The sequence below is a fragment of the Plasmodium fragile genome, assembly GCF_000956335.1.
Source record: "Plasmodium fragile strain nilgiri unplaced genomic scaffold supercont1.74, whole genome shotgun sequence".
Taxonomy (NCBI): domain Eukaryota; phylum Apicomplexa; class Aconoidasida; order Haemosporida; family Plasmodiidae; genus Plasmodium; species Plasmodium fragile.
Window position 1 is genome coordinate 34,656 of NW_012192654.1, and position 24,787 is coordinate 59,442.

General features: G+C 40.4%; 6 protein-coding genes across 6 annotated transcripts; 2 read left to right on the top strand and 4 right to left on the bottom strand.

Moving 5' to 3' along the window:
• Positions 1 to 6,455: 6,455 nt before the first annotated feature.
• Positions 6,456 to 9,666, top strand: AK88_04733 (uncharacterized protein; the record flags this gene model as incomplete). Its single annotated transcript, XM_012482341.1, has 3 exons — positions 6,456 to 7,734; positions 7,783 to 8,330; positions 8,488 to 9,666. The coding sequence occupies 3 exons, from the start codon at positions 6,456 to 6,458 to the stop codon at positions 9,664 to 9,666; spliced, it is 3,006 nt and encodes a 1,001-aa protein (XP_012337764.1).
• An 853-nt stretch (positions 9,667 to 10,519) lies between these two features.
• Positions 10,520 to 11,456, bottom strand: AK88_04734 (uncharacterized protein; the record flags this gene model as incomplete). The annotated part of the gene is made up of 3 exons (XM_012482342.1): positions 10,520 to 10,651; positions 10,951 to 11,001; positions 11,244 to 11,456. The coding sequence occupies 3 exons, from the start codon at positions 11,454 to 11,456 to the stop codon at positions 10,520 to 10,522; spliced, it is 396 nt and encodes a 131-aa protein (XP_012337765.1).
• Positions 11,457 to 11,530: 74 nt separating this feature from the next.
• AK88_04735 (uncharacterized protein) lies at positions 11,531 to 11,974 on the bottom strand (the record flags this gene model as incomplete). The annotated part of the gene is made up of 1 exon (XM_012482343.1): positions 11,531 to 11,974. One exon carries the CDS (start codon positions 11,972 to 11,974, stop codon positions 11,531 to 11,533), a length of 444 nt encoding a protein of 147 aa, XP_012337766.1.
• A 3,177-nt stretch (positions 11,975 to 15,151) lies between these two features.
• Positions 15,152 to 18,835, bottom strand: AK88_04736 (uncharacterized protein; the record flags this gene model as incomplete). The annotated part of the gene is made up of 1 exon (XM_012482344.1): positions 15,152 to 18,835. One exon carries the CDS (start codon positions 18,833 to 18,835, stop codon positions 15,152 to 15,154), a length of 3,684 nt encoding a protein of 1,227 aa, XP_012337767.1.
• A 1,760-nt stretch (positions 18,836 to 20,595) lies between these two features.
• Positions 20,596 to 21,684, bottom strand: AK88_04737 (uncharacterized protein; the record flags this gene model as incomplete). The annotated part of the gene is made up of 1 exon (XM_012482345.1): positions 20,596 to 21,684. One exon carries the CDS (start codon positions 21,682 to 21,684, stop codon positions 20,596 to 20,598), a length of 1,089 nt encoding a protein of 362 aa, XP_012337768.1.
• Positions 21,685 to 23,514: 1,830 nt separating this feature from the next.
• On the top strand, positions 23,515 to 24,483 carry AK88_04738 (uncharacterized protein; the record flags this gene model as incomplete). Its single annotated transcript, XM_012482346.1, has 1 exon — positions 23,515 to 24,483. The coding sequence occupies one exon, from the start codon at positions 23,515 to 23,517 to the stop codon at positions 24,481 to 24,483; it is 969 nt and encodes a 322-aa protein (XP_012337769.1).
• Between the last annotated feature and the right edge of the window lie 304 nt (positions 24,484 to 24,787).

Sequence of the window (24,787 nt, forward strand, 5' to 3'; positions counted from 1 at the left end):
AAGCAAGATCAGAAGCGCGAAGTACCCCAGAACTCAGAAGTACCGAAGCAACCAGATGTACGCAAGAAACCACAAGTAACTTCCTGTATTGCACTTCTGGGTAGGCAACGTCAATGTTACTGTATGCTTGTATATATTTTCTTAGATGGACCCTCATATGATATTGTATACATTGGCTTATTATTCCTTTATAGCAGTTAGCTTTATAGTTCCGTTTTCTACATTATAATATGGTTTACATTTTTCCTAATAGAAATGCTCCGTGGATATATGGTTCTGTTTTGTTTCTGTAATCATTTGTCCATAAACATGATGGAAACACGAAGCATTTGAAAAAAAAAAGAAGGATGCGTCGTTCTCTTATTCTATATATATAAATATATGCATATATAACGAATAATTATTTGTTACATCCTATATGTGTAACATATATATTACACAATGATCATCTGAGTTAATTCATACAATGCCTATTCTTATGATATGTAACACATTTTCCTTTCTTGTTTCCTTCCATGTTGATGCTTCCTTTGTTCTTCGTATAAACTTCCACATTGCCAAATGAAACGGTTTTACACCTTACCTTTTGATATGCACACAAATGGAGGATTTTAGTAAATGTAAAGGTCCATATATGCGATGGGTTTCCACGAAAATATAGCACGGCATATGTGCACAGATCATATATTATATCCTCTCTTCCCTGCTAATGTGCTGTGGGACGCGTAATGTGCCATGGGATTCGTTCATGATTTTTGTATACATGGTAATACGCGCTCCTGCGGAAGTGGCCACATTTCCTAAAAGACTTCATCGTACCGTTCTCTTTAAAACGTATTTCTTTTTCCATGTAACAATATGACGCACACTTTCTTCCGGTGAACACACTACAGGGAATCATTATGCCCGTGGTGCTCCTTAAAACCCGCGTAAGGGATGTCCGGTTGTTTTTGTATTGGACATTGTAATTATGCGTAGTTAACAATCTGGATCCCACGATCTACTACTGTAGCCGTTATAGTAATTTCTTCGCCGCTTGAAGGTTCGCCCTACAAAACACATGGTTCCCGCCACCCGCGCTTGTTTTTCGTTCATCAATACCTTTTGGCCTTTTACCGTGCTTCGGGAATGAAAAGGGACGGGGGCGGGCATGGGAACGGCAATATTTCGGAGTGCCGCACAGTACTTTACATTTTTCTGCTTCGCTGGCAATTAACTAATCATTATGGGTGACGGGAAGCCATAAAGGAAACTGTTCGTTTGCATTTGCAAAGCCTTTCATCCGTCCCTTAGCACATATAATACTATTCCATCGCGAAATCCATTCTCCTAAAACTTAATGCAGTCATATGCACATACTCTAATTCCATCATCGTGCCTTTATGATTTCCGGCATACGGTTGTACGTACTTCCCAGAGTCATTCGTTTTACACACCCTGCGTGTAATTCATTTGGTTCTAAAGAAAAACAAAAAAAAAAAAAAAAAAGAACAGAGAAAGAGCATAAGAGCAGAATTACACGTAACGCTAAAACAACTTGAAGTTCCAAAAAAAAATAAATAAATATGCGTACACATGAAATAAAACAAAATATAATATATAAAGGAAAAAAAAAAAGAAAAGAAGAAATGCCTGGACAACATTACGCGCGCACAACTTGGAATTTGCCGCAGCCCCGACAAAAAAAAAAGTACATGTTCAGACGTCCGAGCACATGTGTTGACGGCAATGCACATGTAGGCCGTTGCGCTTGTACTGTCACGAATACAATGTACCATGAAAAAAGTACACCCAACCGATGTAGGAGCATCGCGTATATGTTTTCGTAACCGCGCAAATCGTATATGTGGGCTGCTTTATTATGCCGCCCTTTTTAATTATTCCGAAAGAACAATTCTTGCTGTATTTCATTTGTCCGTAACGTCGTTGATGGTTTCATTTTTATAATTAGGAATTCGCACTCTGTGAGAACACAATGACGCGTCTGCTGTGATGTGTGTACGACGGCACAAGTGTCCCGTGATCATGTTAAACTTGTGCTCTTTCATAGCATATAAATTCCACTGAAACAGCAAATATGAAATTCGTTACTCCGTCAAGGCTTCAGAAATTTACGATGAAATACAAAGTGTACTGAGTAATTCTGTTGGCGCGCATTCCTATTGTTTCCGTTGCTGATACGAAGTTCTAACGCCCCTTTCTTCTGTGTACGTTATTCCTTACGTCAGGCGGCAACCTGTCCACACTGAGTGGAACATAACATCCCCAACCAGGGTCATAGCTCGCAGGATTCATGCTTCGACGTTTCCAGTGCACAAATATCATATTTACTCTTGCACACGTAGAAGGAGTTCAAATTATATGACAAAACATGTACAGATATAAGCAAATATATATATAATTGCGTGTACGCAGAAAGACGGCCATGGCCTCATATTTATAATAATACAACAATCTACATATCTTTTCCTCATCTGCTCTTCTGAAGAATTCATAAGGAGCGTATATTTCACAGATGTTACTCCTGTTTATTCCTTATTAAAGGTATTTATGCAATGACAGGGATGAATACATGTGGATGAGCGCAAGCAACACGAAATTGTTCTTAGCCAGTGTTCTGCATGGAGCGGTTCTCTGTTCAGGCAACATTATTACGTTCCGGAATGCTTTGCACTGGATGCACGAACCCGAGGGGGTTGTGCCCCTGTAAAATATGCTAATTACCTGGGAAGAGGCCGATTGCATCCTTCATTTATGCCTTTCCCTCTATAGTACACTATGGTCTATAGTTGTTATATTGGAAAATTTCGCACGTGTCAGTTACCAATTGGACGAACTCGATACCTTTGACTCGACACGGCAGCCACAACCTTTCCTTTCCGACTTTTACCTTGTTACCCCTTGTTATAAATTGCTACCCCTTGCCCCCAAATTTCACTGTCGCCTAAATTACTACCCCTTCCCCCACAGTTACTATTCCTCCTGTCTTCATATATCCATATATGTACCACTTTGTACACCCGCGGGGACACTGCGTTCTGTGTCCCTGTGTTCCGTACAGTTTCCTATATTATTCCTCCCCGAGTAGTTCTCCGTCGTCCATACAGTTACAGGAATTTGCGCAATTATCGCATTTTCAGAGATAAATAGACGCGTTACTTGTATAGAATTTATTGGATTCGCGCTTCGCCCCGCGTGTAAACTGCTGTTATCCCAACACATCATCATTAACTTTTCTAATACGATGATGTATTAGTGTGCGCAAAGAAGGACACATGAAATTCGGGGCTCGCAATTGAAAGAACCACGGTGCACCCAGGTTTACCTTTATCTATACACAACATGAGTACTTAATGCTCATGTAGAATGGAAAAAATCAAGGCGTGGCCTTGCGCCATGAGGGTGTTCCCCCGTCGTAAATGTACGTTCGCATAATTCCGAACATACGTTTTCCCCCAAGGTCCAATTGTAATGCGCCTATGCGTGTGCATATTATGCATTGTACTTAGATTGTTTTGGGAGAGCGCGCATGAGAACGCAGAACCCCAGAGTCTGACTATGCATACATATAAACTCATCCGAATTGAACCTGTGCATTAACCTCTTGTAAAACCCTGTCCTTATCTCTTCATTGATATTACACAGGATGTGAATATGTACAGGATATTCGTAGGTCTGCTCCCGTGATTAATTAAAATAAAAATACATGTGTAAGGAAAATGTATCCACGCACACGGTAGACGGATGGAGGATGCAGGAAGTACGATGGATGCGTACGTTTCTAGAGCCTGTAACACAACATGCAGAGTCCATTATGCTTACGTTTGTATACTCCTGTGAACAGGTGAGAGTATTTTACACGTGATTACAATACGGTCCGTATAGTGGGATGCCCATACAAGTCTGTCCCCTGCGTCCTCTGTCCCTATTATTCCTTTAACAATTGTGTACATTGTAAGTATATTAATTGAATACTATGCAAGCTGAATAATGTTTCTAACAGTTTCCCATGACCAGTACATTGAACATATATACGCGGAAGCTGCTGTACTCATTTTCATATAAAGGTATTCTCCAGTGGCTATACAATATTGTACACTGCTTCTGCTACCCTTGCATACTTTATTAGTATCCCATAAATTCTTATATAAATTTCTGTCTATAACATCATAACCATAATAAATGCCACTGGGAGCAATTTCCCTAAGGAGAAGCGCTTACTATATCGGGAAATTGGTTCTACAGGCTTTTATTCCCTAAGTCATTTTGTTCCTATGGAAATTAAATCTTAGAACAAACTGTTTATTACAGCTATTTTGCTCTATAACAATTTCCTATTCTATGGTCACTTGTGATAATATAACATGTATATATAGAACCAACGAAAATAAAAATTGCTTCATAGTCCCTCTAATATTTTATTTTAATAAATCTGGAGGCCATAATATAGTGTATATTTATTATACTAAGTAAAAATATTCTATTATTCAAAAAAACAAAAATGACAAGAACAGGCGAAACCGGAAGGCTATATAAGAACCGTGATTCTATGAATTATATATTTATATGTTAAGCTGCACATAAAAAATACAACAACGAGTAGAGTAATTTTGATTACTGTGAGCATAAGGAAGAAAAAAAAATACGAAAAAAGAAAGAAAACGGAAACAATGAAGAATGAATAAGAAAAGGGAAGGGACCTTATGGATCACTCTATGCTAAGGGGAAGAATAAATTAACAAAATTATTTAAATTCAAAATCATAGCACGCAAATTATTGTGCGCATGTAATCGCAGGGATTCATGTTTTATAATATATTAGTACATGTTCTAATGTTTGCTCTAAATACACAAATAAAAGAATGTTACAATAATAGTAAGTTAAAGAAGAACCTAATACGGGTAGTTGAGTTTTGTCTGTTATTATTCACAAATTGAAAGGTTCGAATTGAATACAGGTGGGCTGTAGGTACCATTGTAAATTTTCCCTCCTTATTAATTATTTTTCCGCACAGATTAACTCATGAAACTTCTTTGTTCAAAACATATATTCATGATAATTCTGCCATGGAGAATATATTCAAAAATGCTCTATTTGATTATTCCCTTGAAGGAACGGGTTGAGCAAGTGCCTTATAACAAGTTCCCATGTGGTTTTCCATATTTTCCCTTTTCTTTTTTTAAAACATTTCCTGCAAAAAACTTAATGCTTAATTTACACTTTCATAATGTCTTCCATCATAAACATTGAGCACATTATATATGAATTTTTCCTATGATTCACTATTTTTTTTCACCGAGGAATGAAATAGGAGGAATGTAAAAATGGAAAATAAGTTTCCCATGAGCATTTATTATGAGCAACGGGTCTATGTAAATTTTCTTCCTTTTTTTTTTTTTTTTTCATTTGCAAGAATTGATACTATTAAATATGTATAAAGTGTTATATAGTTCATAGGAATTAATGAGAAATTTATTTCAAAAATTAGTTTCCAAGAATTCCATATGGATCCGGTTTTTCCTGAGAACGAATTTCCCTAAAGTGCGCATTTCTTCGGGGGACGCTGTTTTGCCCTTCGGCAAACGTATTTGTACAGATCCATGAACGAATTCTGTTCATGGGCTTAATTCGTTGTGTACACTTTAGTGTACAAATTTTGTTTTACTTGCTGTTCTATTGTTCAAAATGCTATATTTGCATTATAAATAGAGTGCGCATTAAGATGAATGGTTTCCATTAGGAATTATTTGAAGAATATTCCCAGGGGAACCGTTTCTTCCGGATGCTGTATTTATGAATGCATTTCTATATAAATCTTACTGCACAAAAGATTCCCTATAAGTTTCCAGCTGTCTCCGTTCTTTTCCTGCCATTTTCATATGTTCCTTCCTTCAATATAAGTATAGCAAATGTAAAAATGGGTTGTGTGAACTATAGGTATATGCAGTTTGGGGGAATAGTAACATTCTTCCCCTGGAAAGAAATCATAGTACAAGGATGAGTTCGCCAATAAGTGGAGGGGGAAGCACGGGCTCCAGAGGTCCTGGATTAATGTACGGATAGGTGACGCTATAATATTTCCAAAGGGAAATTAATATATTATAAGATTTAGGATACCATGGCAAACAGATTTACCGATGTATTGACGAAATATAAGAAGGAACAATGCAAGGATAAAGTTGGGGGATGTGTGGTAAGTTAAATTGAAGGAACAATAGAAAAAGTAGATACGTTTGAATAAGTGTATGCATGAAGATCATGTGAGAATAACTATATGGATGATGTACTCGTAGATGCGCTATGAATTAATGGGGTCACTATAATAAGAACAACAAATAAACCACGAGTACAGGGTTATATAGGCATATATGAGTGAATGAAATAAGACACAGTAGACACACAGATGAAATATACACACGCGTGCGTGTATAAATTATTCTGACTATAGGAATTCATGTGGAGCCACATAAATACCATATTCCGTAATTTAAGCCGTAGTATTGTCGCAAGGTACAATAAGGACGTCGCAATATGTGAGTACCTGTACAACAGTGATAAGGACAAATCATGCTATGAAAGGTGCAGAGACATCATAAACATTCTCCGCTTTATGGATGGATATACCTATAGTGCCGAGAAGTGGACAAAAGTACAGAATAACAGAAGTGAGGTTGTAGGATTCGAGGATTATATGAGATGTTTGGCCGGAAGTATAGCTTTACTGCAGATATATAATGAGGACCAAAATCAACAGAAGATTGTAGAGACAGTGGCGCATCAGTTGGACATAGACAGTAAGAATGCAAAAGCGGAATTTGGATACGGGAAATGTAATAATTATAACCATGGGGAAATAGAATTCGGATTAAAATTTATTGCGGCTACTGGCAAAGAATGGATAGAAAGGTGGAAGAAAGGGTGGCTGGGGCAACAAAATAAAAAGAAACATCTGGCGACGTGTGCATCCGGAGCTGAACGAAGGAGGAGGCCAAAAAAAACAAACAATTCTATTATAAAAGTGTTGAATAAGGATTTTGCTAGAGACATAAAGGACATATTGGAAAAAAGTGTCCGAGAAACAAGAGATGTATTTAAGGATATAGTAGAAGGAATATGGGAAAGTATAAATACAGGTGATGATACGAGAACAATAGAGAACAAAGTAAAGGATATAATAGAAAGAGCTAAGATGGGAGGGCCGGTAAGCCTAGGCGCGCCAGCGCTAAAGGGAAATGACGAGTCACCAGCAGTGCACAAACCCACGAAACCGGATGCTCAGCCCCCTGCACCGCAGCGTCCTGTATCAGCATCGGACTCATCGGCATCCCCAGCAACACCAGAAACATCAACACCAAGCCTATCAGATAAGAAGGAAGGATCGCAGCCTCCCCAGAAAGAAGCAGAAGCACCATCATCGCCGACACCGGTAGAACCAGCCCCGAAAGGAAGATCAGAAAATTCTGAGCATCCACCTCCACCACCAGTACAATGGCCAGCAGAACCGTCGTCAACGCCATCACCAACGGAAAAGGTACCAGTAAAGGACGTGGCATCAACGGGGGAACCCGGACAAGACCAAAAGTCTACGGAGACTACTAAAACCGTGGAGAACAATGAGCAGGCTGAAGCATCCGGCCCCCCAAATGCCGCCGACAGGGACCCCGTCACTAGTGTGGGCACTGAGGATAGTGTATCTGAACCCGGGAACCAGGTGAACTGTAAAACTTCGGAAGGTACTGAAAGTTCTGGTTCCGGTAGTCCGAAGGATTAGACTAATCCAGACGGCGTAGATGTCCAGAATGCTCAGAGTAAAGCAGGAGAAACTAATCGTGCTCCTCACGAAGGAAGTGCTCAGGGGAGCACTAACGAGCACATTGTTCCAAATGCCAAAGCAGCTGATACCGTTAATCCAAGTACTAAGGACAATGGCATACCAGGTACCCCCGGACACGCCTCCACAAGTAATGATGCCTTACAACCAAGTACAGGCGCGGCTGGTGGAAGTGGCGCCAATGGTAATCCTGTCGATTCCTCTGATAAGAGTGGACCAAAAGAAATTGCTGTAGTAGTAGTGCAGAAGGAAGCTACAGTATCACCTGTGAATCCAGAAGCAGGAGCAGGATTACCGGATACTGATATCGCAAAGGTAAATTCGAACGACCACCAGCAAGCATCAGCAGAAAATACAAACAATAGTCCACCATCCAAAGGTGCCCCGGACATCCCCTTCTTCTGGCCAGGACTTACCCTGGATAAGGTCACCCCCTACACACCCATAATCATTCCAGTGTTAGTTGGTATATTTATCTTGATCTTTCTCCCTTCAAAAGTAAGCACAAATGCACAAATTACGGAATGGGACATGCGTTGGCACAATGCGTGTCCTGTGTGAAATGCAACTGTAGCCCCTGTGACCATTCTAACAATTATATACACCCTCCCCTACTTCTGCTGCTTACACATTCCATTATGTTTCTTCTATTTAGTATTTTGCTTTGCTGGGAAAACGGAAAAGAACAAGATACAGGACGATACGTGACGTGCCGTCACCGCCACTCGACGAAGAAATATTGCAGCATCTACAACGCGGCGACCTGCCGCCACCCGATTACGGTTACACAATGGTTACGGATAGGCAGCCCGGCAGATTGCGCGCCCGACGACGACGACGTCATCCACGCGTGCATAAGCTCACCATCATCGAGCTACATTTAGAAGTGCTCCACGAATGTGAAGCGACAGCTTGGGAAAACGTCCAAGACGACTATTTGCACATACTCGTTGAAGAGTTTATGGGGGGCAACAACGGACATAGTAGTTCCTTGGATGCTGCTACCACAAACCAGGGTTTATCAGGAACCAATGTTTCCTTCGCCCTGCATCCACCCACTGACTTCGACGGAACGGATGCATGTCCACGTAACGCAGATGACCCCGATCCATGCAAGTGTATGGAAACTATACAGTTAGCAAGGGACCGTTCTCCACCTAACGAAGATGACCCCGATCCATGGAGTTGTATGGAAACCATACCGTTAGAAACGGACCGTTCTCCACCTAACGAAGATGATCCATGGAGTTGTATGGAACACATACAGTTAGATGCAGAACAGAGTCGTTCACAACCAGCAGCGACACGTGAAATGCGGGCCCCCGACCACACTAATTGGATTAACTGGATTGACCGCCACAAACATATGTTGCGCGAGTGCACGAGGAAACCGTGGTTTAATGCACTCAAATCGGAATGGAAACAATATTATCAACAACATGCGCCAAACGAAGCATCTGGTGTGAACAGGACAGCCGCATTCATGGACAGCAAGAAGCACGCATGGAAAGAATGGGTAGCGCAACAACATCAGCAAATGAGTACATACAGTGAGGAGGAGTGGTTTAAGCATTTGTTAGAAAATATCGAGGAGGAGACACTACCGGAAAAAGGCGAAGTACTTCGAGTAGAAAAAGTAATGGGAGCAGAGGACATGCTAATAGTGAGAGATTTACCACGCCCCCAAACACTGCATCAGGATGCACATACAAAGAACCACTTCATTGCCAAATTGTGGATCCTTCTGCTCGCGACCGTTATACAGCAATGCGACTCGGACCAGAATGTGCAGGAAAAGGAGTTATATGTGGATCGTTTATTACAAAATCTTTGAAAAGGCCAACAAAGAGAGGGCGATATTATTGTCAAAAAGAAACGTCAGGTATTTTCACTTGTCCGGACATTGCAGTTGTTGTGATAGTACTCCCCTACGTATATATGCACAACATTTGTTAGCGCTGCTGTCTTCACGAGTGCCTGTACTTGCCACATTCCATATGCTCCTTATTTTCCTATGTCATTTCACTATAATGTTTTGTTTTTTTTAGTGGGAATTACTCAGCGATCGTACTATATGTACAAGTTATTATGAGCATTGCTCATACCCCAACACCTCAACAATTTTACAAATCTAAAAGAAAAGAAAAGAAAAAAGATATGGTACAGTCCTTTAAAAAAGGACAACCCAGGGCGCTCTGAACGCGTTTTCGTGTGAGCAATCGTGTAATTTGTGTGACATATTAAAAAGGGAATGTTCAAGCGGGTATGCCTCCTCACATCACCATGAAAAATGGCGTATATGTTTGCAAACATTTCCCATTAGATGCATCATATGACTTCATGCCCCTTTGTTGGGGGTTACATCTTTCTTAAAGACATTCGCGCAAAGCACGGTGCGGGAGATTCCCATCAATAGGATATTATGCCAATCTTTGTAAGTGAATCGGAAGAAGCTCTAAAATCGCGTACTTTGTAAAATTCTTACTTCTCAAAGAGCACCATTTTATCGAGTCTTGGAGGAATGCCTGCTTTGCATTCCCGCGTGTAATTCATTTGTTCTAACAAGCTCCCCAGGGAAATCAATCAGCTGGTCGCGTCACAGGCTCTAATCGTCATTTTTTCCTTTACCGTTTTGGGCATATTGGGCAAAAGCATTATCTCCTCATTTGAGAAAATGCAGAAGAGCATTAATGCGTGAATAAGATTAATTTAATCACAATATAATTTGTCAGATAACTTGCTAGATAGGCGAGCACTGGCTTGCTCCTCACCTTAACCATAATTGTACTCATGCTTGTGATAATTCCGCCGGTGCCTTTCTACAAGGGGTGAGGCAGAGAACTGTAAACTTTAGCTTTTAGATCAGGAAGCTACCAAATCATGGGTCGCCCTGCCATATAGATACGGAAGACAGCAACCAGGTTAGACATTTTTCTTTCCCCATTTTTGAGCCTTTAAGGGAGGAAATTTCATAACACATTTTCGTGCATATCCCTATGATATGGACACCTTGTGGAGCTCACGACAAATAGCTCAACCATCTGAACATTGGCATTTTTATTCAGAAATTCGACCAAGCTGTTCACACAATGCGGAAAATAAGTTACACATTTTGTACAGTGCTTAACTTTATGGTATAAAGGGAGGTTGTCTTTTCAAAAGTGCCAATCTAATTAAGAGAAAAAAAAAAATTAGAGAAAACATAGTAAAAATGCAAAAATTAATTCATAAAGACTAAAACAGACACATGTACACGTGTGCTGATATGCATATGTGCACACATACCTTGAAGCTAAGATGCTCAACAAATTTGTTCACACATTTATATTGTGCGCGGTTTCAAAACAAATGAGTGGTCATTGCGGATTTGCGCGTCCACGGGGGTACTAAATATGCATCAGCCCGTGTTACTACAAGTTCGGCTATGGCCGTAGCCGTCGGAGCCTCCATCCACGTGTCCACTAATGTCAGATGATTAACACCGTTTCCAACTATTCTCGTTACCCGTGTTCTGTTATTCCCCTGTTGATTCAAACTTTCTAGGTGGTCCTTCCAGCGCCTCCTGCCCGTGAGGTATCTTTCCCCTCTTAACCGCTTCGATGCCTCTCCCAGATGAAGACCCATTGTGCTCGCGTAACAGCAATGAGAATGCTTCTCCCCGTAATAACCACGTCCTTATCGCTGCCTCTTCAACTATTTCATGTATGGCTGCATTTTGTTAAAGCCATGCTATGTTTCAGTCTATCGATTTGGCGCGACAGATAAGTGTTTAATTTCTGACACCCTATCATACAGGCTTCCAATTTTTTAAATAATTCCATAAATTTCTCATGTTCAAAGAGGTAGTAATAATACGAAACACGACTTCGATCAGACAGCTGGAATGTTTTATTGATTGCATTCTTCAGATTATACAAAGCTTTACAATCAATGACGAATGTGATGATTACGTGAAATAGGTTGTACTCTATGCTCCGGAGTATGTCCACATGGCTTATGCTCTCATTTATGTGCAGGAGCTCACTCTTGACAAAGAAAAACTTGTACTGAATCTCGTAGAAAGTCGTCACTAGATTGTTTATGACGTCGCAAAATATCTTGTTCCTCCTCATTATCCAATCGTCCTTAAGGGTGTAATCCATGTTGAGGCGATACGTTACATATCCCTTGGGTTGCTATGCGCTAGCGTGAGGGGTATGGCGTGATATTCTGGCGAGGAAGTAAACAAAACAAACCGGCGAACTACTGCCTTCTCCTCCCTGCTTCTACTCGGCTGTGTGTATTATCCCAACTGGGATCACGCACCAATATGTTTCGCTGACGTGGAGAATATCTATGGACGTGTCCAGTAAGCACAAAATATTCATGTCTTCCCCCGTGCAAGGGGCGTGAACGCGTGATGCGGAGTACACCCAATGCTTGCACCTTCTGTACTATGTGTTAGCTGCGAACAGTGATGTTTTGGAGAAGTGCAGGTATCGGCATGTGTACATATATATGCGTGTATGGGTATTCTCCCATTCGTGCGCTTATCCTTTTGGGAAAAAAAAAAAAACAGGAATTATGCGCAGCCTCTGGAAGTGCTTATACTTTCCTGTGCGACGCAGAACAAAATTGGATTGTTCTTACAGACAATTTTGATTGTATATACTATATATTCGGCTCTTATATTTTGTTTCCTTTTATTCTGTAAAAGGGGTATTCCCTTGCTTACACAAGTGGTGTAGGCAAAAAAAAAAAAAAATATGTAAAGTGTTTTGAATTTCTATACAGATAAAAGCTTAACAATAAAAGAAAGCTTAAAAAAAAACAAAAAAAAAAGCATGTGATTTTGTTCCATAACCACGTCGATTATAAAAAAAGTGGAGAAAAAATGTTGTACGAACGTATAACTTGTTAATTTTAAAATTGAATCTTTACATGTAATTTGTCATTTAATTTTGTTGCAACACAGGATTTTTAAGAATGCACTTGAGGTTTGCATTCACGCGGATCTACATACATATACGAGCATATGCATATGTATATCGTAGCAGGCGTCAGGACAACGAGAAAAAAATTTTGTGCGTGGCGGAACATTTGACAGAAAACTAAATTAACGAAAAGGCACATTATTCTTTTTGTTTTTGTTTCTAAATCTGTAGAATTGTATAAATATATTTTTTTTTAATTTATTTTTTAAATTCACTATTTTGTGCTTTTAAAAAGAAAAAAAAAAAAAAAAAAAAAAAGCCATATAAATGGTTGTGGCCTGCAAACAGCAACTGCAAAAATGACGAACCGCAGGGGTGCAGTTGAGGGGATAATTACGCCCTCGTGTATATTTGTACTTTTTGTACTTCTGTACATGTGTCCACCGCTCATGTACCGCTTGGCTATGCACATAGCCTTATGTGTAGGAAAGACTCGCATGCCAGCACAAAGCACGACGCAAAAGTTTTTCCCCGACAAGTAATATCATTTTTGTGTTTCTGGTTCCACATGTTGTAGCGACACAGAAGTGCATAAACGATTATTGTCCAAGCCGGCCTCAGAAAATACTCTTTTTGGTATTGTTCTCAAAAGGAGAGAATGAAAACCAGAGCCAAAGAAGTGAGTATATATAGGGAGAAGCAACCCACCGGAATAGTAACCCTTGCAGTCAAAAAGCTGCGATGCGATAATTCGAACTTGTTCTATGCTTATTGTTCCGTTACAATACCTGGACGTATAGCTGCATATATGCGCTGCAGCGTACACACATGGGTTTGCACATGAACATGTGCATGCAGACTTGGGTACGTACACATGCTCCTCTAAATACTTATACGTGCTCTTTAGATATGGCACATGCAAATATTCGAAATTATTCATGCGCACATGTGCATGAAGCGGCAAGCATGCCCCTAAAGAGATGAAAAAATGGAGAAAACAATGAAATGCGTAAGTTGACCACTTTTGGTAGATACCCTCCCTCCCCATCTTGACAGTAGTAGTGCCTGCTCAGGTTAAAACTGCTAAAAATGGAGGCCCAGCCCTTCATTATAAGGTGCAACAGATAAAAGGAAAACATCATGGAACTATTTACAAGTTGGTCAAATCTGTTGTCATATGTCGAAATGGTCAAACAATGAAAGCATGGCACAGTATGATCGCCAAAGTTAAACCACCTCGTAGCATGCACGCACAGAAAAAACTGCGCGCCACGTCCTGCCAGCTGCTGAAACCATTCTGTGCCTCAAGCTGCTAGCCAATTTTTGTTGCCAAATTTTCCTCAGAAACATTGGAGAACATTTGCACAAACATAGGCACATGTATATATTATATTCTCATTCCCATGTTCGTGCCTTTCTGCATACAGTGTGTCATCGTCTGCGAGTGGGTAAAATGCCCACTTGACACACAAGACGGGGAGGCCTCCTTAAGTACAGATCACGGATGAGCTAAACTCCATTTTTTCTCTTTATATGAAAAATAAAGTGGCTAGAAATAAAATATCCCATCAAATCCCAACACAAACTTTTTAACCCAGATTAAAGAAGCCTACCAAAATAGAGCAACAACAAAACCACTCAGTTTTATTTTCTCAAAATTGTGTCTCTTTGGACCAACTAATTAATGAACGAGAGAAGGTATGCGCATCTCCTCCATTTTTGTCCTTTATGGACTTGCCTTTTTCCAAATGTAGAGCATATTCATACTTTCCAAATTTGTACGCGCAAATAGTGAGGCTAAAAGGGCACGCAAGCCTGCCCCCATAAGTTCACATTCGGGTAATGTTTCGCCCCCTGTGTTGATATAACGAGAGACTCATTTATTCCTTCCACCTGATGATGCCTTCGTAAGACATGAGTTCCTCACCAACACGTGTATTCATTTTAATCACCACTGCACCACAAAATTTTTTGTGATTTGTGCTTTACGCTTTAATCTTTGAATTATGCCAGAAGGTTCAGTTGCGCGAATCAAATTACGGATGGACGTGAGGGACGGAAAAATTCGAAATGCAGTCATTCGCAAGGCAGCCATCCGAAATGTAAAAGTTCAAAAATGAAAAAAAAACAAAGTAACAAAACAAAAGGACAAAACAAAAAAGCCAAGTCCAAACGCAGCGGTCGCTGAGCGAAAGGACAAAAAGACAGGACTGCGCTGTCGTTCACACGGTTACGAAGCTTGACATACATATGCACAGTGTCGTTTTGTGCAATAACATAGAGCAGCTCTCTCTTCGGCGCATTCACAATTCCTCCATCGTCTCATTTGCCCCACTCAACAAGTTCTCATTTGTATACGACTCGTCCACCTCTCAAAACATTTAGCACCCGAAACAACAAAACCTGTTAACCATTCAGCTCGTTCTTTATCTGTATTATTTCCTTCACGGGTATCGGCTCGTAGGGAAATGTCTTCAATTTCGGGATACTCAAATTTTTCAGAGACGCAATTAAGTAATCGATGGAACTATCTGACATATTCAGGCCCGCATTTTCTTCAGGTAGAAAACTTAAAAAGTCGTTTATTACATTTGGCATGCTGAAATATTCTCGCTTGAAAAAATAATCCCTGTCGTCCCTATTCATGTTACTAACACAGTAGGGATATTCACTCAAGGGTATGTTTTCCTCATCGTGTAATTTCCCCCCATCTACTTCTACATGCTCATAATTTTCTAGCGGCTTGTACAGAAGCATCTTCTTTAAATTGGGTCTACTGATACAATTCACTGTGTCGGCTGTAATGCCGTTGTTATCTTCGGTCTTGCTTTCCTCATTTTTCGTGCTCTTTGCAACGTTATTGCGAATTTTTTTTTTTTTTTTCTTCACACTTGTTCGCGCATCCAAAAAGTTAAACGAATCGTAGGTGGATTTCATTGTGCCTCTTTTCGTGGAACGTTTTTTTTCTTTTTTCAAATGTGCGTTTCGCAGCTGGTCGTTATTTATTCGTTCTGCGCCTCGTTGCCCTTTTTGATTATTTCGACTTTCGCTCACGTCGCTTTCGCTTACATGCTTCTTATTTGCTTGCGATTGGGGATGCGTCGCAGGATCGTCGTCCTCCTGCTTCTGGTCCTGCTCACCCTCTTGGCACAACGCCTTTTTCTTTTTCCTCCCTCCCCTTTGCACCTTAACCACGCATTCATTTCGACTTATCAACTCCGTAAAAGCATTTTCACCACTGACTTGGAAAAAGGAGAAGGTCTTTTTGAGAGAAGCCCCGCCGAACTGCTGCGAACTGACCAAGTTCACCTTAAGCTGCAGATTATCAATGTCATTTTTTTTTAGGTTTACCAGATAGCCCTTGCAAAGGATATCCGTCAGCGTAGAATCTTCCACAAACATATGTTCGTTAACATTTGACACGTTGTCAAAATCCATGAGGACGTTTTTATTTTCTTCCAAATTGTAACCCGATTCATATTTCAATTTGGTTTCCCAAATTCGGTTCAAATTCGTTATGTCCCCGTAAAGCGTTTCCAGCTGCATTAGTAAAGTCCACATTTTATCGCACGCTTTATTTTTTTTCCTTAACAATTTTACATAGTTGGAATCGAACTGGTTAAATTCTCCCTGTCCTGATTTCGATCTGGAGCTTTTCCTGCCACTGCTGCTATGTTCCCTCTCATACTTTCTATAAAAATCTGTATAAAAATTGTGAACAAATTTGTAGATCAATGATCTCACCTCGTCCATGTTTCCCTTTTCTAGTAGAAGCTTAACATAAAGTAGCAGGAATCGTTTGTTTGAGGCGTACTTTTTATAACCCTCATTCATGATATACATGGCCCTTTTCTCATTTTTGTAAATTGTTCTTTCCATATTTGCACAGTAATAGTATACATATTGGGAACACCTCTTCTCGCTTAGCACAATTTCGGTGTAGTATCTCCATATGGTTTCATCGTAATTCCTTTTAACAAAGTTTAAAAAGTGTGTAAAGACAAAGTCTCTCCTTTTTTTCTTGTTTACGTTAATGTAATTTATGAAATATTTTTTCCGTTCCTCAATCTTTTCGTAATCGCAGTCCACAAATTTCTTCCTGATATCGTCTTCGCATGTGGTGGGCGCTGCGCGTGCGTCCCCCGTGGGGGTTCCACTGCCTTGCTCAGTCGCATAGTAGTTCCGCCGTTCATTAAGATCCTCCTCCCCACTATTACCTTCATTATCCTGCTGGATCATCCCATTCCCATCGTCGCCCCCCCCGTTGTAAATATCATCCGCTGTGACTGCCCTACCCCGAGACGGGCCCTCTGCTTTTACCTTTTTTTTACACGCCTTCCTTTCTTCATCGCTCCTGCCATTATGCGGGTCATCCCCCTCGTGTCCACCATCCGTCTCACTGGATTCCCCCCTTTCACGTTTACCCCCCTTTGCTATGCCCTTCCTCTTCCTCTTGGCTGCCTTGCTCTTTACAAGGCCGAAAGACCCTTTCCTGAAGCCTTTCTTGGAATGCAAAAAGGATAGAGAAAACTGCTTCCTCTTTTTGGAAACTTCACCAAGCATAAGCTGATAAACGAAATGAGCCTGATTTATTAGCGCGTGTCTTTCGAAGAAGTAAGCAAAATTTAACTTCAACAATTCATCAAATGGAAGGTAAACCTCGATGGCCTCTCTCATAATCCTAATGGCATAGTTAAACTTCTTACTTAGTAGCAAAAATTGGAAATACGAAAACCACAAATCAGCATTAAACTGTAAATGGACCAAGGCCTGTTCGTAGACATACATAATTCTTTTACGTACAAGAGGCAGGCTCAATTTCAGAGGGTTCTCTTTCTCAAAGTTGATAATTTTTTCCCATCTGCGAAGAAGAATACCATTCTCTACCTTATATTTCCTGCTAATAGGTATAATTAACTTAAATTTTTTATCAATTTTGAATTTCCTGTCCAGATTTAATTCCTGGTAAAGGGCACATAGTTCTCTATAAGCATTCTTCGCATTTAAATATTGCGTGTTGTAGATAGCTAATGAGCTAACGGTAAAATTATCTGTCATGGTTTTTTCGTAGGAGCAAAAATTCTTCCACACCTTATCTAAATATTTTGTTGGATTATTAAACCAGCAATGGTAAAACTTTCGAAGTTTCCCATCACTTGTGTAATGTTCTGTGTAGGTTACTGTTTTCCCACTTTTATTTGGGATGGTGGAGCTAAATATAGCTTGCTCCTTTTCTGATGGTATCAATGGCCCTTCATTCCTCTTTTTACTGCTTATGATCTTAAATGGATCAAACAGTAAATTTTGAATATCATTATTTAGAATCAAATTTGTGTTGTTTATTTTTATTAATATGTATAACAGCTCAACCCATATTGTGCCTGACTTTATATCCGTCCCTACGCACTTCAGTCCCTCGAAGAGAAAACTGATGTACTCGTGAATAGATGACGTGTGGTAGGTAAAGTACAAAAAGGAGAAAACTAATTTCAAGTCGTAGATATTAGCATCAATACATCTACGATATATTTTATACGCTTCTGTATATTCCTTTTTTTTTACTTTCAGTTCTGCATATTTTGTCCAATATAATGTGCACCTTGGAAAAACCAGGAGAAAGAGTTCGTACACTTCTTCCCTTTGGTACAGCTCAAGAAACTCGTACCATCTGCTCAAGTGCAGTGGGTTGGATTTTACAAATTGTAATTCTTCTCTGTACGACTGTTCATCCCTTTTGGGGTATTCACTGTCTGTGTCATCGCCCGCGCTGTGCTCGTTGTCGGCTTCGTTGGCGTTATCGGATTCGTTGCCTCCTTTCGAATCGTTTGCGTTTTCTGCTCCACCATTCGCACCTCCGACCTTGTTGGCCTTTTCCAATTTTCCACTTTGTTCTTCCTCACCATCGCCCTTCTCCGCACCCTTACTTCGCATAACATCAAGCACATACTCCTCCACATTGAAGTGCTTGTACAGCTGCTTGGTCTTCTCGTCTACCTTCAAATGCGTCGCGAACAGTTGCTTGGCTGTAACCAGTTCGTCATTGTCCCCCCCACTGGTTAGCTCGCCCTTTAGTGCGTCTCCCCTAAGCATGTTATATAGGCATATTTCTGGAGGGAAAGAAGTCCAACAAAAAGCAACAATATGGCCGCACCTTGGAGAATGGAAGCAGCAGTGCTTGCCTCCATCCAAGGATGCCTAACAGATGGCCCTCTATGTCCAAGGCATGACAGGAGCCTACGTCGTACCAGTTGTGGGACAAAAAAAATGACAGGTCCAAAGGGAAAAACTTCAAAGATTATTTAAAAAAACAAATGCTTAACAACGGGCTTCGTATCTCCAACAGTAAATTTCCACTAATTTCGGAAATTCTCAAACCAACTCGTCATAAAACGAGATAATCTACCCGTTCACATGTGAATGCCTGCGCATGCCTTACGTATGTGCATACAGATAGGGACACAAATAGGCCCTACTCGTGCACCCTACAGCGCTTCTCGCAGAGCGAAAAATGATTGTATACTTTTAACAAATATTATAACAAATACATGGGGCACAGTCCCCCAAATTATGTTTCCCTATTAAGAAAACAAAACAACGTTTGTACGTATACAGAGAGGAGCATATAAAAGCGCCAACTAAACAAGTACAAAATGGGTACAAAAAATGGAGAAAAATGGCCCTCCAAATGTATGCAACAACGAGCATATTATGACACCTGCTTGCGAGCAAAATGATTCCCCCCTTAAACAGCATTTGGCATGAGAAATACGTATATGCATCGCCTGCTCATACCTCTGCGCAGACCTCTGCTCCGTTTTATTTTGCGCAGCATGATGTAGCATTGATGGGCCAAACGCTAATGTAACCTTCTCTGAGTGCCGCTGCCAACTTCAAAGTGCTCAAAATGGTGCTACATTTTTGCGTTGATTTGTTTTACGTTCGCCTTAACAAGGTACAAAAAAAATTTTAGAATCTCCGCGCAGAAAAGTTTAAAAGGAAAACAAAAAAAAAAAAAAAAAAGCAGGACTGATAACACAAGTGTGATTTTGACACAAGGGAATTGGGGCAGTCGCCTCACGCACTGTTATCAATGCAAGCGGTATATCACGCGCAGGTTGAAGATTAAGGGAGAAAAGGCTTATTACATGGTGAATTATTCCTCGCTGTGTTTGACGTCCTCTTAATCGCATGTTCCACCATTCCTTTTTACCCTTTGAGCAATCTTAAACAACTAATGGGGATAATTCACCGAGGATGTCTTCACCCCATTGCAAAAAATGTATTTTAATGTGTCCATAATTCCAGGGTGAAGCACAGCCCCGTTCTATGATTACATATGCGTGCGGAGTTTTGTAAGCTGATGCCAAAGCGGCAGTACAATTTTTGCTTTACTTACGTGTAGGCCTATATAAACAGCGCTGTAGCGGTCTGCACACAAGTAGGTGAGACGAACATGGCATAATCAGTTCCGCTAAAGGGTAGATTTTCACCTTCTCATGAACACACAAACGGGTTGAGGCACATATGGAAGGAATCTGCTGGGTGCCACAAACAGCCTGATTGAAAACGTGCACTTCCATCTTCCATTAACAGGAACTTTTCCGACGTCCACTCCGGCCCGCCCCTGCGTATGAACGCGGTGGCAACTTGACCCACGGACAGGACCAGGCGCACGTCCCTTTTGATCTGCATAATCAACTGGAGGTAACATAAATGGTGCAGAAACAAACTGCAGTAATAACGCGGAGCTACGGCAAGGGCCAACGATAAGGAACAAAAACGTGGGATGCGCTACTTGCCTATTTATGTTCCATACCATCCTTGTGAGTGCAAATGAAACCAGTGAGGGGCTAATTGATAAAAAAGTTAATATTCTTGATGGCCGTCTTTTGGACATTATAATTCTTAATGACAGTTAGGCGAAATTCATTGCTCGGACTTTTATCGTACGATTTGATCTCGCAGGGAATTTTAAAGGGTAAGAAAATCCCAGTTTGGGGTTGGAAACGAAAGAGAATCGTCTTTATTTGATTACTCGTAAAGTGTAGCTGTACATATATTCTCCCTTTTTTACAATCATTGACCAAGTGCTGTAACAAGGTTTTATCTGTAATTATGTGGTTTATGCTGACCAGCGCGTTAATCGAGTTAATGCCCTGCATTATACCCGGAGATATGGTAATGTCTGCCCCCCCAATAGGGTAAGCATTTAAATTCTCAAACAATAAATCATTGATATATGTTATCTGAGCTTCCCTCTTCATCTTCATAGCATAATTTAAAAAAATTAGCGAATTTTCTTTCGCAAAAATGTCAAACAGTTCTTCATCGTTTTTGTTCCACTTGGGGTATTTCCCCCCTGGACCCATTATGGAATGTGACAGTGCACTATTTCTACTATTGTGATAGCAGTAATCTTCCCCCCTTAAACCAATGTCATTAGCTGGGTAGTAATACAATAAAACTTTTCCAATGAGCGTTCCCATAAATAAGTTGTTATAGTCAAAGTTAAAATTGATCATTAGGTCTAGCGCCAGTGTGTCATGCATTTGACTTCCATGTCTATCATTCTTATTGGCAAGCTTTGTTACATACAATTGTGCACCGATGTCGTTTGCTAAGTAGAAATTATGGATGACTGAATTTACTACAGACGACTTGGATGAAATGTGATTCCCAATTAAGAACCCAATACAAAATATAACTAAACATACAGCTAGGATACTCGTTATTTGAGTAAATATATAAAAAACGAAACTTTTTAAAAGAGAGACTTCGCTTCCTCTGTCCTTTTTAATAATGTACGTATTTAATTCTCTGTTCGTTCGAGGATATCTTTTTACAAACTCATTTATGTCATCTATTGTTTTCACTATTTTCTTGTTTCTGTATTTACACAGATTTACATCGCTCGTGCTGTTCCTGTCCTTTCCCTCCATTTTGCTGGCGCCTCCCTCAATGCGACGTTATTCGTTTTTTTCAACCTGCGCAAGTAGCGCCCCCGCCTCGACGGTGATGCGCTACACAATGCGGGAAATTCGCAGTGTCGAACTGCTACACAAATAGAGCGTTACCACACTGTTGGGAAGCGCCCCACTTCCGCTGCGTAGCCTATCTCAAGGAGGGCAACGCGGTGGAAACGTACCTGTCAAATCATTGTATTTGCCCTGCATCTCGATTTGGCTATGGAGCAAGGCTGCGTATCAAAGGGGATCTTCCCCAGTCTTCACACAAAAGCTACTCAAAGGGAGTGTCACACACGCATACACCTATAGGAGGAATGCTTCAGAAACAGCTATACCGTGCGGTGGCGCATGCCCCAGTACGAAAACATGATAAAAAGAATAATATAAAAAAAAAAAAAAAAGGGCCAACTTCAGATTGCCAGTATACATTCCTTCGCACTAAGAACAGATGCGCACTTGAGGCCAAAATACACGCCAAGTGTTACTACCTGTGAGGTGTACGAATCACCATGTAAAGACTACACACAAACGTAGTACATATGTACACAAGTTACACTGATCCTAGACTTGCGCATATCTTTACCTTTTTAAACAAGCGCAATTAGGACACTCCTCCTCTTCGGCCAGAGAGCTATCAACTGCGTAATTTATTAAGGAGCGAATTCTTCCCTCCTGCGTTTGTGTAGCGTAAAAATCTTGTTCATCTGCCCTGGGTCTTGCTTCGCGGGAAACGCTAAATTGGTGGGCAGCCTCCGGCATTTTTGCCTTACTCATGAAGAGGGACATTTCGCACATGTATAAATATAGGATTATTTACCTACACATGTACCTGACAGTGCTTTACCTAAAGTCGGCCTCTTCTCCTGTGCCTTAGTTTACCTCAAAATACACACTGCGCATCGTTAAGGACAACAGTACCCCACTTATTGTGAACAAAAGTGAGGCGAGTTTTGTGGCCCCTACGCACAGTGTTGTATTCGCCACCAAGTACGCACGAATATTGGGGACGCAATTATATACTTTGGGTTACCCAATTTGTTGCTTTATTAAGGAATAAATGTTCACTCTCTCTGAGCGAACGCCAAGGGCGTAGCGTAACGTAGTAGTCCATGTTGTACTTCACGCAGCGTGTCCCCCTACCACAAAAAAAAAAAAAAAAAAAAAAAAAAAGGAAAAATCTGCTAAAAATTGTGGTATATTTGTATCAAATTTGGTTTTTTCCTCCCCCAAGCATTTTTAAAAACAACAATTGGTAATTTTTTAGAAAGGGTCCTCTTTGCAGCTCTCCAGCTAACCACTGATGAATGCATATTTACTGCTGCTTTTGCTGTATTCAACGTAGCATTTTTTTTTTTCCCAAGCCTTCTAAAAAGTCGAATTTAGCCCTGTTCCGTGAAACCAAATTGATCTTTTCCCCTCGCTATGAAGTTGACAGACGCGAGGGAAGGAATACACCGGTGACTATGCCGAATTTGCTTACGTAGTATAGTAAGGACGCTGCGCAGTAATGTTTATGCGGGTAGAGCCAAACCGTAATTGCTTGCATAAGAGGCATAAACAGAAGTATGTCATGCTAACTGAGGGAATCGTCACGTAAAGAGACCTCGCAACATAGCAGGAGTCCCTTTGGGACAGCTTCGAAGATCCGCTTATATTGTCCTATACATGTATACATATGTACGTACTCAAAAGGGACATTGATCCACTGCAGGAAGGAGTCACCCATAACGAGTAGGTAAACATTGAATAATGCATCAGACACACCACCGGGGAAGGAATTAAATAAAGAGGGACGTCTCCAAAATGAGTAGAGTATACACGTCCATCAACTGTGAGTCAACCGTTTTTGACGTAGAATTTCATCCCAAATTGGACATCATATGTGCTGGCCTATTCGATGGGAACTTATTATTATATAAATTAAAGGAAGAAAAAAAAAAATTTGAAAAAAAATGGAACATATACAACCACAAAAAAACAGTAAGTTGTGTCTCCTTTTCGAGTAATGGAAAGAAAATACTAGCAGCGTCGTCTGACAATAAATGCTCCCTGACAGACATTACCGGCAAGCTGATTTGGACCAACACATGTCACAACCATTCCGTGTGCTCAGTTCTGTTTACAAGTTCAAATACGTTTTTAACGGCTGACGAAACGGGGATTATAAAACACTGGGATGAGAGAGATGAATCGAAAAAACCGATTCACAAAACAAAACAATTTGATGATACCATTTCAAGTATGGTTTTAAATGCCGATGAGAAATCTGTTATCGTTTCTTCTGGAGGTTACATAGCCCTTTTTGATATTCTAAATAAAAAAAAAATTGTCACTCATAGTGTATCGGAAGAATATAAGGATGAATTTTTGTGTTCCAATTTACTGGGACATAATGCAAAAATTGTGTGTACTACTATGAATGGGAATATTACCATTTTTTCAAAACAACCTTGGGCTAACATGGAGGGCAAAATAAAAGCCAGCAAAGATATGATAAGCACATTTGTGAAGCTCGATGAGTATACCATTCTCTTTGGCACGGCTGATGGGTGTATAAAGGTTGCTCATATTTTACCCAACAAAATGGGGGATGTTATTGCCAGGCAGGAAGGTGGTGACAGTGTTGAAAAATTAGCAATTAACAAAAAAAAAAAACTCCTTGCTAGCATATCGCACAATAATTCCATTCATTTTTATCCAATTCATATGGATAGTTCGAATATATCGGGCAAAATCAAAAAAAAGAAAAAGTCCTTCTTCCACGATTTGTAGGAGGGACATATTTACCGTACCCCTTCCCTCGAAGTCCAAAATTGCGCCATCTTCCTAAAGCTGTTAAATTTGCCTCCATATTTGTGCCTCTCATGGCACACTTGCATCGCAATATTTACCGTCAGCACAGCACACAAATGTGCTAATAACAGTGGGCATAGTGCCAGTTGGGGAAAAAAGCCCACCGTACCTTTTCTACAACAAAAAAGGAGCGCATTTTACACACATTAAAATGTGTTCGTCTGATGGAAGCAACGGACTAAGGGAAGCACAGTATTCTTTCTCACCGTGCCGCATCAGTTTG